Source organism: Haemaphysalis longicornis, unplaced genomic scaffold (assembly GCF_048455015.1).
Source record: "Haemaphysalis longicornis isolate Haplotype H1 unplaced genomic scaffold, Haemaphysalis longicornis Haplotype H1 scaffold_26, whole genome shotgun sequence".
Taxonomy (NCBI): Eukaryota; Metazoa; Arthropoda; class Arachnida; order Ixodida; family Ixodidae; genus Haemaphysalis; species Haemaphysalis longicornis.
In genome coordinates this window covers 3,834,571-3,846,995 of record NW_027526319.1, presented here as the reverse complement: position 1 = coordinate 3,846,995, position 12,425 = coordinate 3,834,571, and the positions used below count along the sequence as shown (strand labels likewise).

The window sequence follows — 12,425 nt, the reverse complement described above, 5'->3', positions numbered from 1 at the left end:
TAATCATATGACTAAATGGAATTAGTCTCTTCTGCCTATTTTCTTAAACTTTTGGTGCTCTCGCTGCGGCTGTTGCAAATCTCTCCACCTTTGTAGACTTGCCTTCTGTTACACCGCCGATATTTACATTGACGTGGGTGGAAATAAACCTCCAAGTGGTATAAAATAGTGTTGGGATACTTTGAAGCGTTGGAAGATGAATTATATGGTGATCCATTTGCTAGATGTGACCAAAGTGGCACAACCTGTGTGGTTCAGACTAGGCAATGAATTGGTCATGTATCTTAAACTTTGAGGTTGAAGGTAGGTATCTTGTAATACTTACCCGCCGCGGTGGCTCAGTGGCTAAGGCGTTGCGCTGCTGAGCACGAGGTCGCGGGTTCGATTCCCGGCCGCGGCGGCCGCTTTTCTGATGGAGGCGAAAAGCAAAAACGCCCGTGTGTACGAGATTTCGGCGCACGTTAAAGATCCCCAGGTGGTCAAAATTAATCCGGAGCCCTCCACTACGGCGCGCCTCATCGCCTGCGTTGCGTCGGCGCGTTAAACCCTACAATCAATCAATCAATCAATCTTGTAATACTTCTCCGAGACTGCGCTTTTTGTAGTACGCTGCCCTAAGAACGTTGTCTTTAGGGGATAACGCAGCTCTTTCAATGCTGCTCATTTAATGCGTAACCATTCTTTCTAACTACCTCCAGTACCAACCGTGTGATGCGTTAAACTTGCACAAATTGGCACGATTAGCGAAGATGACACGCTCAATCGTTGGAATAGCCTAAATGCCGATTATGTGTGAAAGAACACGGAAAGATACGCACAGAAACGAATAAATTATTATACAATTTTGAGGGATTGCAGCCAAAATAACGAAAAAAGAATCCAGGAACACAAAAAATTCAAAAAGCGGCTGTAGTGTAACGACTTAACTGATTCTGATGGAACGTGAAATATTGCAAAGCTTACAACACTTACTCCTTGAAATAGTGTACGTGTATAAAGCGTTGGTAAATAGGGGAAATCATTAATGGCAAAAATCTAATAACGACAAAAAGTAACGTGATTTCACAACACATAGCAAAATCAGAAAATAAAAATATCAAAACAAAAAGGAGCTGCGCAAGAACGCTCACACAATTTTTGCAGTTCTTGAAATTTCTCTAGACTCTTAGCACTGAATCGCTTTCACGGCAAAAAATTTCAATTTAGGATATGTAAAAACAAAACGGTTGCAAGCAAAGAAATTCCTTTACTAAAATTCACAAGCTAAAAAGCCCACACAGTTGACAATGTCCGTTGTGTTTTACAAACAGGGCAGCGACGGCAGTCGTGTCTTAACACTTGTGTCTCACTACTGCTCGGTGAGCGCACCACGGCGTGGTCGTAAAGATGCAGCAGCTGTGGTTCTTACGAGCTAAAATAATTTTACTACAACATGCGTATCATACGCGCAAATATAAGTTCAATAACGCAAAAATTTTATTACGAACAAAGTAAGGCGCTTGTGAGAGCCACATTGCTTCCAGTTCACAAAAGATGCGCCAGCGTTATCATATATTTCCAGCAACACAAATACAAATGCCCGACACACAAAGAAATGCGGAGTGAAACGCTCCGTTTTCTTGCCTTCTCTGAGGTGCTAAAATTTTCGTATGCCTTCCTTACTTTCTTTCTAGGTTGATGCAAAATTACATTGAAGCATGGCTTCTCAATCATTCTTCCTATTTTTATTACGAAGACTCTGGATTCCAGACAAATTTTCGACCAATGGTCAGAAATAAAGGTCAGAGCACTGCAACAAACAACAAGAAGGAAACCTCACAATGAACACACGAGGAATAAATATTTTACCAGAGCAACTGCTTAGCAAATCGTGATTCTTCGGGTCCGCAGTTAACACTATTAAGAAATTGCCGAGCGCGTGCACGCGAGCGCCGGCCTCGCAGCGACCGCCCCGCAGTTAACAGATCCAACACAATGCCAAGATCTCGTGCGTGCGTGCCTCGCAACGACCGCCCAGCGCCCCCTGCGAACGTTTGTCAAGCCAGGCATACCCCCGTAAAGAGATTGGACAAGGTTTAACTGACAGCCGGGCAGTTAAAAAACAACAAAGAGCCGAGAACTCGTGCGTGTGTGCCTCGCGGCGACCGGCTTGCGTTCGTGGCGCATGTTTGTCAAGACAAGCATGCCCACTATGGACCACGAAAATACCTAGCGTACGTGTGTGCGTGCATCGCGACGACCGGACAGCGTCCCCTACGCACATTTGTCAAGCCAAGCATAAACAGATAGGGATGTCGGCTAAGATTGGGGTGACCGTCCGGCAGTGAAAAAAAAAAACAAGAAAATGCCGAGCGCTCGTGCGTGCGTTCCTTGCGGCGATCGCACAGCGTCCCTGCGTTTTTCAAACCAAGCATACCCACTTAGGAAGATTCGCAAACTTCCAACGTTCACCACAATCATCACAAGCCTTGCTCGGAACGAGAAAGACGCCAGCGTTCGCCGTTATCCTGGTAACACTTGTTCAGAACGAGAAAGGCACATCCTAGCTTCGCCCCTCTAAGGTTATGTTCAAGGATCAACACTTCAATAGAAATGAAGGAAGCTTACACTTATAACAACAATGATGATCTGAAGGTCGTTTCGGCAGCAAAGAAGAAGCAAACCGGCTGCAATCGTGGACAGAAAACCGTCGTGATGGTCGTGAAAGTTGTATACAGCTCCGCTACCTTCAAGCCTCACGCATGAGTGTGAGCTTCCTTCAGTTTTTATTTCTCTTTGACAGCTTGAGTTATTCTGAAAAAAAAAAATTGAGTGCATTTCCAATCTTTGAAGAAGGCTGACCAGTGAAGTTCGGCGTATCCCAAGATGTGCGCGAAGTAAACATGTTTTTTTGGTAATGTACCATGCAGTACACTTCCTAGCGTATCAGTTGAACAAAACTTCAAGCACTTCAGTTTTATGCTAACGGGCAAATATGCGGCAGCGCCGTTTTTCACCCCCCGTCGTAGGCGTCTGAGTGTCTGTGTAACACCTCAACCCATACCGCTGCACCAAGGAGCACATCAGTCAGGCCGCATCAGGAATGTTTACGTTTAAATTTCCCAACTGCACAACGGGCATGTCAGGGGTTAGCCCATGAAGCCTGGCTGTGTGTGCACGCCTATCGCCCCCTCTGACTCCCTCACCCGTGCACGCATAACAGGAAACCGTTATGTGTGCCTGGTTAAACGTGAAAGACACTGGCAAAAACGTCGCTCCGAAAGCCTTTCAAACGGGACGGGAAAAACACCGGCAGAAACGTCGAACCAGGAGCACTTCAAAAAGGAAACACGAAACGCTATAGCTTGTCCCAGCAAAACACTTCGGGTCTGCGCCGATTGCTCCCAGCACGCAATATGTTGAAATCAAGGCACATAGGGAGCGTGACATACCTAAAGAGGGTTCGCTGCTCCGCCTTGCAGCGCCACCAACCGCCGCACCTGCGTCCATGATGGGATAGGCGCGATGCAGGCGCCGAGGCAGGCGTTTGCGTAGGCGAACAATGCATACAAGCGAGCTGAATTTCGCCGGATTGACCACTCTCTAATAATTTCTTAGCCAAACGAGGAAGCGGGCATAAAATTATTCAAGAGCAGGAACATTTTAGATGTTTCTGGTAAAGCGGTGCCGCAAAGAACTGCACTGCCAATGGTCGTTGCAGCCGTCAAGAAAACGTAAACCCCGCCATGGTAGCGGACTAAAAAGTGTTGCATCACGGCGGCCATGGGCGCAGTCATGGTTGATTTTACCCCAACGCTCAATCCGCTTCCGCTCATTGATTAGTCATAGATACTGTTTATTATTGATGGTGACTCTGGCTAGTCAGTGAGCGGAAGTGATTTGGTCGGTTGGGTAAAAATGAAGACCGATTGCTCCCATCCTGTAGGGTAATCTTCGCTGGTGTCCTGCCGCATCTGCAAGAGATCAGTGTGTCTTGATTTTACCCAACCGGGGAAACCGCTTCCGCTCACTGATTAGCCGGAGTCCTTATCAGTAGTTAACAGTGACTCTGGCTACTCAGCAAGCGGAAGCGGTTTGGCTGGTTGGGTGAAATCCACTAAGTCTGCTCCCATGGCCTGCCAAGATACAACACTATTTAGACCAATTTCCTCCGTAAACAAGGAGTCTTACGCCGTTGCAAGTCATATTTTGAGCACTTATAATGGAACTTCGAAGCTGTCTACATATAATTGCTAGGGCATTAAGTTCAAGCGTAACCAGTGGGGCATTAAAAACTGGGCGAAAGGAAGCGTTCACACAGGGCAGTTCATTCTTGCGCCGCCGCACTTCTGAACAAAAAAAAAGAAACAATTTACACCCGTATTCCATGCATGGATATACAACGAAATGTAAACAGGCCCTCCAAGAAAGGTAAGGCCATGTGTGTATTTCGAAGAAATGTTCTTAATATATATATGTAAATATATGTAAATGACATAATATATATATGTAAGTATATGTAAATGACACCGATATATGTAAATGACATACTGAGCGAGAAAAGTGTTTACAAGGTAAGTAACCTTGAAAGAGGTGGCTGGTGAATTTTTCGTGCTACGTCCACCCAGTGGAGTTTTCACAAAAAGTAAATCAAAGCTTATTTGCCACCATTCATTTATTTGGTCAGGCGCGTGCCCAAGTGTTGTGCCTAGCGCAGTGCCCTTCGGCAAAAAATGCGCTAAAGAGACACCAGAACAGTAGACAAGCACTGTGATGGAACCCTATTTTCCTATTTTACGGGAATCACTTTCAGCGGTCTTCTTCAAACTACGTTGTGTATATTGCTAATGAACAATTAGTTCTCATTGTATTGTTTTAAGTACTTGCAGCAAACCACGAAAGAACGCGACTGAACTAAAAATCTCCGTGCTACAGAAAAAAAGTACAGCTGCGGTAGCAGCCGCACAAAACACTCCACAAAATGGGCACACATCCACACGTATATGTGGTCATCATAAAATCGTTACCCGCAGGAAGTTACAGAAAGCCGCGATGGCTAAAAAAGTCCCAGCAGTGCAGAAGAAAAGCAGGCGGCAACAATGTTCGTCATCGCCAGCAAAATTCTCTCTCATATCTTCTTCTCGCAATGGGTGACAAGATTTCAAGACTCGAAAAGTATTACCTGATAAATAGCAAATACAGGAAACAGACTGGCAATTTATAACCGGATCTTCAGGCATCCCGGGTGTTTTGCGTTAGGCTGCGGTTGGAAATCGCAGGCACGTAAGAGGAAATTTTTGAATCTGTTGATTGGCTACCACCAATGACCCGTGGCCTGCGTACTCTTACCTTTCCGGCTGGCATTAGGTTCCATCGGTCCCGTGTTAAGACAAAACAATTTAGACCCGTATTCCTCGCACGGACATACAACGAACTGTGAACAAGCCCTTACTTCATGCGCCGCGCGCCGCGTATCCCTCGTGTTCTCTGGCCATGGAGAGATGAACATGCTAAAAATCGAATTAACTTCGTTTCTCGAAGAAAATTAGGGAACGTATTTGCACACTTCGCAAAGAAAAAACCTTTTGCTCACGGCACGAACCCACCATCATAGCTTAACCACACCAGCGTTGTCTAACCTTCTGCGTTGTTTAGAAAGCACACATGAGACGGCGCAGCGACCTTGTTGTATGGTCCCGATACAGCGTCGCTGCACAATGTTTAGCGGTAAGCAGTCACTTATAGTGTGTTCACCTTAATTGTGTTTTCTACATAACTGCCGTGGCTGATATTGCTTTGAACATGAAAGAATGTAACGTCATTACAGCGACCTCGAAGCAGTGTTCACTCATTGACCGGGCACATACACAGACAAATGGACTTAACGGATGTAGTTTTGCTGATATTTAAGAGTTTGTTGGGTGCCAAACAGTTCGCGAAAATCGGATTTTGCTGTGAGCTTTCACAGACATATGATTATTTGGTTCCAGCGTTGTCGAACTGCACAAAAAGGTTTTAGATATTATGATTTGTTTTGACCCGGCAGTGTCAGCTGAGTCAACAATTTGTTGCCTGTTCCCGCCGTGACGACCTTCGCTGCATAACGACATACCAGCCACAACAACAGAAAAGCCACCCCAGTTAGTTGCCGCAGTGTTTAGCCGAGAAATGTCTGGACCAGTGGTCCTTAGCCATGCCTGTTGCGGGGACCTATTACGCCGGGCATGGCGGAAACTCACTACTGCTTGCGTAGTGGGTTGTTGTAGTGGGAGCACTACCAATGCGATTGACGGGCATATCGGGCACGCCGGTGTTGGGGAGTGTGGTGATGGCAATGGTGGGCATAATAGGCACGGCGAAAATGATGGGTCGTAAATTTTCCAGGAATGGCAGCCGTCGTGCCAAATAGGCATGGATGCATGCATGGTTGCGTGGAAGCAATTGACCCACTTCTCTCTTTTCTTACAGACTCGAAAAAGTAGTACACCCTTATCTCTTGACCATATTCCGCCCCCTGATTTACAGTAATCAGCACAGGCGTATGCCAGTCCGGTCTGTCGAACCGTTCCTGCTTTCTGAGTGACATCAGCCAATGCGTACTCTCACGGGATAAATGGACGCCATCTACTACGACTGCAGTAAGGCCTAAGACCGTGTAAACCATGATTTGCGCCTTCGCAGGCTATCTGGGCGTAGTCTGTCTCCTGCTTTCTGCTAGTGGTCAATACCTACGTCAAACACAGAACAAACTTTGTTCAGTACACCGGCGCAAAATCTCGTCGCTTCACCGTGCCATCCGGGGTTCCCCAGGGCTCTATTCTCGGCTCTTTACTGTTTAACGTATTTGTGAATTATGTACAGTTGATTACAAAAGTTACCCCTTTTGCAGTTTGCAGACGACATGAAACTATACCATGAAGTATTAGAACAGGCAGACTGCGCCGTGCACGCCATTTCGCTCTGATGCAAAACTAACCACCTGAACCTAAATTCTTTGAAGGCCGTTGGTATTGCACACACTGAAAAGAATTCTTTAACCTTTTTGTGCAACGTTGACTCTTAGGCGATAAAAAGAGCAAACGTAACATTCGACTTGGGTCTTTTCATAGGTTCTAAACTTCGGCTCGCACCTCAACTACCTAGCAAGCACATCTCTTCGGACCCAAGGTACGATCTCTCGTGCAACAAGATTTCTCGCCAGGATCGTGTTTTCTAGCCCTGTATAAGCCCCTTTTCATCCCAAAGGTGGAGTTTGCTTTGGCAGTCGGGAACTGTATCAGGGCGTCGACATCTTTGCCCCTGGAGAGGGTGCAATAAAAGTTCTCTGGCGTCTTCTCTGGCCGCTTTACCACGCATAAAAAATACGGCTATAACTGCGTTCACAAGGGGGTAAACATGGGTGAATTACCATATAGACGCACAAACCGCAAGTTTTTGTGTTCAGGTGCATTGACTTCCTTTTCGACATCCAAAAACTAATGAGCTCTGTTGAGCGAATGGCGCCAGCAAATGCCAGCACTCCATCCTCACATGTTATTTGATGTAACGACCACAGAGATGCTGTCTCCAGTCTGCTGTGTGCAACGCGTGATAATAATAATATTGTGTATCATGAGACGTCTTCTTAAGCAATATTAAGTCTTTCAAACGTGATTTTCAAATGGCAAGTGTCTAAAGCTCTTCAGGCCCCCTCAGTATGGTATTTAAAGGATCCCGAGTTCCCGTTTTGTTTGTATGCGTGCGTGCATGTGTTCATGCGTGCGTATGTGTTGTTCATGCATATCAATATCCTTTCCATATATTTCGCGACATCTGTGTTCTCCAGTATGATTCGAACACTTGAATGTTCAGAACGTCAGTGTTTTGAGATGCCTGAACCTTTTCATGAACCCTGTCTTCGTGCATGCTTATGTACCGGATAGCAATGTTCATATCTTACACGTGCAATTTGTGTGCTTGTGTGTTTCTGTGTGCGTGCGTGTGTGTATGCTTCTGTGTGTGTGTGTGTGTGTGTGTGTGTGGTGCTAAACTGTGCTTCATGATTCACTGCACTCGTGACCAGTATCCACACTTCATTGTCTGTTCCTTCTGTGTGTCGCTTGTACTTCTAGTGCATCACCCAAGGCAGGCCTAGAGCTGTTTGTGGGTTCTCCTAAATAAATAAATAAATAAATAAATAAATAAATAAATAAATAAATAAATAAAATATTAAACAAACAAACAAATAAACAAATAAATAAGTAAATAAATAAATAAATAAATAAGTAAATACTTGACACTTTTGCTGCCACATCGGAAAGAAGTAGTACCAGAGCCTGTGCTTACGCAACAGCTTTATTTTTATTGTGCCCTTGCAGCGGCGGCTCTCTTGACGGCCCAATTGAAACATTTCACCATGGGATTCCGAAAGTATGAGCCAGGCCACGTGTCTGGCTAAGGAATCTTAAAAAAGCGAGCCATATTTACTACTTCAGACCTAGAAATAATAAACTGTAGTCGAAAAGGATGAACAAATGAAAAATATTGCTGTGAAAAATAGTGGGTGCAAATACGGCTCATCCAACAATTTTCTGTATTTCATTCACGTCTTCAGTCCCCTCTCATTTTTTAAATATATGCTACCACTGAGCCTGAACTAATGCTCAAGAATTAGGAACGTATTATTTGTGTAATTGTGGTGATGCCCCATTACAATAGCAAGTAGAATCTAGTACCACAGCGAGGAAAAAATTATGTTCCGGTCACGTTGTAGCATTGCGTTGCGAACCAATTATGAAAGCAAAGATTTGAGCATATTTCAGTGCTAACGTGTATTATTTCAAATATTTCTTGAACACCAGTAGTTCTTGAATTACGATAGCAGGCTAATTTTACGTAGCAGGTTCATTTGGCGTACTCCACAAGAATATATCCACTGCTTTTTTTTAAATTTTACAGCAAATTGTATTTTCAAGACACTGATCAGTATAATTGATCTGTGGGAAGGTTTGCACGCACTGTTGTACAATAACCGAAATCAAGCAAATCAGTTTTGTTCTTATGCAAGGACTTTAAAGGCGAACTGCACAGAAGTTTTGCTTTCTGTAAACTTTGTTTAACTAAGTTATTTGCGCTTGCACAATCGCCATGGCTTGGTGCACACGCATCAGAATGACTGCAAGTGTTCTGAATAGCTCGGTAGCAGACGAAGTTGCACCTGCAAGAAAGTCACTGAAACAACAAGTTCCCGCAACAAGTACATGTTTCCGCGGTTCAGTGATTTTGAAGAAAAACTTGTACCGTGCATATTTCTAGACACTTACTACAGGACGCAGTGAATGTTCCACCGGTAGTTTCTCTGCTACACCGCCACGGCGTACTACATTCGTTATATCATTTCATAAAAAGCAGCGATGGGTTCTGGTTTTTTGCAAAGAAAAGTGGGCAATAATCATCGCCCTGGTATTGCAGCAGTATTGTTTCATTTAGCCGCTATGGGATAGAACTAGGGGAAACACGGGATTGTTTGTTCGCTCTTTTGTAGGACAACAAATCAACAAATTACTGCCGAAGTCTGCGCGACACTATACAAAAGAAGGTCTTACCTTCAGGTTCCAAGAAAGCACATTAGTTGCATATTTTATAGGGTACAATGAGCCTTACTGAGTAAAATCTTTCGAAAGAAACAATGACACTATTAAAGTTCTATTTGCGTTTTCATTTTAAAAACAAGCATATTAACACGGCAAGAGAAGCATGATACAATTTAAATAGCCTGAAGCCGTACGATTTCGCTAAATTAAGCTACAGATGGTTGGCCAGGTCCTTCGAGCACACCTAACGACGGCGGTGGAAATGAAAATGCCAAAAGTTTAAAACAGCATAATGGGATCTGCACCTAGATAACGGGATGCGCGGAAGTTGAGGGCTCAGCTAACTTATACCATCTCGAATTTTCAGAAATGGTCTAAAGTCTCCATGCACAACTGTTCTTTTCCCGTCTATCAGAAGAGCGTCTGCAATGGCCGTAAATAATAACCGTCAAAGCAAACGTACATAATTCAGACATGCTCCTTTGAAGCATTTTCATTTTGGAAGGCCAGTTTTTAGCGTTAGGAATGGAATGAAAGCAGGACCTCACGCTGTATTGCTGATGCCAACGCCTACAGAAGGCACGATACGCGCGTTCTATCCACGTTATCACTTATAACTTCATGCTGCATGCACATTGCTGAGGCCGATGACACAACCACAATGCCATTCCCGCTCGTAATGCAACAAATGAACCCTGAAATATTCATGGTGCCCAACGTGCGAGTACGGGCGTAAACGCACTACGCCGATACGCGGCTTAATTTCTTTACAATACTGCTGACCCAAGTTAAGGGGTCGTAGCAGGCTGGAAAGAAGAGTGCGATACATTTTACAATAAAACAAACAAAAGAACGCATAGCATAAGCAAAAAAAGAAAAAAAATAACAATCATGGTTGAACTGATTATCAGTTCACACTATTTACAATTCACGGGATACATGCGGAAGGCTCAATTCACGGTATACCTTGCGTTTCATTTGGTTTACTCTGTAATTCCCTTCAAGAAAGTACTCGAACTATTATACATTTGCGCATTAATCTGATAGCATGGACTGAACTGATAGTCTTGACGTGGCTTAGAGCAAGGAACAAGGCCACGAATCTCGGGAACCTGGTGAGACCCATTTGGCTAACAAAACCGAATGTTCCACTTCTTCCAACGTGAGACCCAGACATAAAGAAAGAATAAATTCTGCTCACCCACGTGACAACTCGGGCAAGGTTTCTTGTCAAATCTACGTAACGTAGAAATCACACGCAACGTGAGTCCCAAGCGCCGAGCGCAATAGGGATGCAACAATGTTCCTTTAAATAAAAGGGACAAGTAAGCAAGGTTTTACACTCCTTATCTTCTCAGCGGTATTCCTTCGTACTATCGATAGTCCCCAGTCGTCAGGTAACATGAACGTTTACGCCGCCAAACGCCGAACGTTTGTAAAACCATTGCCGAGGAGGACTAAAATTAGGCGATGGCGTGACATCATAAGCGTGAAGCCTAGTTATCAAAATTAAAATCATAGCCAGCCCAGACGTCACAATACCACGTGACCCTGCCACGTGACAGCGCGCTGTAATATGTATTGGCCGCCGCGCGGTGCTGACACACTGCTGCAGCTGATGCGTGTGGTTGTTTCTATTTACCTAATTTATTATTTTAATTTACAAGGTGCTTTCAGCCTCTAGTTCAAAGTCGTAGGCAGGAGGGGTAGTAAAAAAGAAAAAAAAAAACACCTCGTGAACAGGCAAAAGCAGGAATTTGTCGCTATAGGCGACACTGAACCAGTATTTGCGCAGTAGTACCACCGTAGGAACAATTTAAAAAAGACACAAAAAAGGAACAAAAAAGGCCTAAGCTATATTACAGCACAGCGCACGCACCCATAACAAGTTAAATTGGCAAAAGTAAGAGGGTACTTAATGTGGTAAGGTACAAGGCATATTTTACCCAGCGATATGATCCCTACACAACGCGACAAAGTGAGCAAAAATATATACTACGAGAAGGTAAAAACTTTAATAAAGAATACGTTATAAGTGTCTTCGGGAGTAAACCCCAAAATCTTAAAACAAAATCTCAAAGCACAGCTGTACAAAATGACCATCAAGCGAAGAATCGAGACGAAGACTCTGCAAGATTAATGCACTGAAAATTCAATTTTTAGGCCAGCCAAGAAATATTGAACGATCCCGTGTCCTGCAATGCAGCTTTGGGTCCTCAGCCGTGCAAGCTACAATGTCTGCTTTTCTTTGACATAGTAAGTGATCCTTAACGACTTTGGCAAGTAATCATTTCTTCATATCCTGTTTTGTGAACATGGTAAAAGAGATGGTAAATCGCGCTTACGCCCACCTGAACGCCCGTGCGCGAAATAGAGCTGCAGCAGATGAATACATAGAGGTCTGGGGCGGTGTTCTAGAAGGCCCGAGTTCCACCTACTCCCGAGTTTCCAGCTGCTTGGGCTATGAAAGTAGAGATAGTGGAGCATTCGGCACACCTCGAGCGAAACCGCCGGAATTGCGCGCAGCACGCCTGGCATATTCACGCGCTGTGTTGGGGCTGCTTACGTTGATTAAGTACGGCTTTTGTGCTATTTTCGCATGCGCAACACTCTGAAATTGGTCTGCAATACTTATTTCCCAGCATAAACTACATAATCCCACTGCTACTTTGAAACCCCCAGCATGGCTGTTGGCCACGCCCGGCGCCGGGCGGTCTGTTTTTTTCGGTGTTCGGTTGTTCTACTGAATTATGTTTGCTACTCGCCTGAAGGCAGTCCCAGTGCAGCTCTGTGCAAGCACAAACCAAGTAATCAAAGGGGTCCACTGTTGCGAACAGAACGCGCCATGATCCTGACCATCAAATATAGCTTTTG

At 44.5% G+C, this 12,425-nt stretch overlaps 1 protein-coding gene across 1 annotated transcript in view; it reads left to right on the top strand.

The window, feature by feature from the left end:
• LOC144172761 (uncharacterized) overlaps positions 1-1,856 on the top strand; it is a 41,758-nt gene extending 39,902 nt beyond the window's left edge. Inside the window, exon 10 of the mRNA XM_077701366.1 lies at positions 1,674-1,856. Coding sequence (XP_077557492.1) covers positions 1,674-1,678 — 5 coding nt within the window. The 3' untranslated portion in view covers positions 1,679-1,856. The remainder of the gene's footprint in view (positions 1-1,673) is intronic.
• The last annotated feature ends 10,569 nt before the right edge of the window (positions 1,857-12,425 follow it).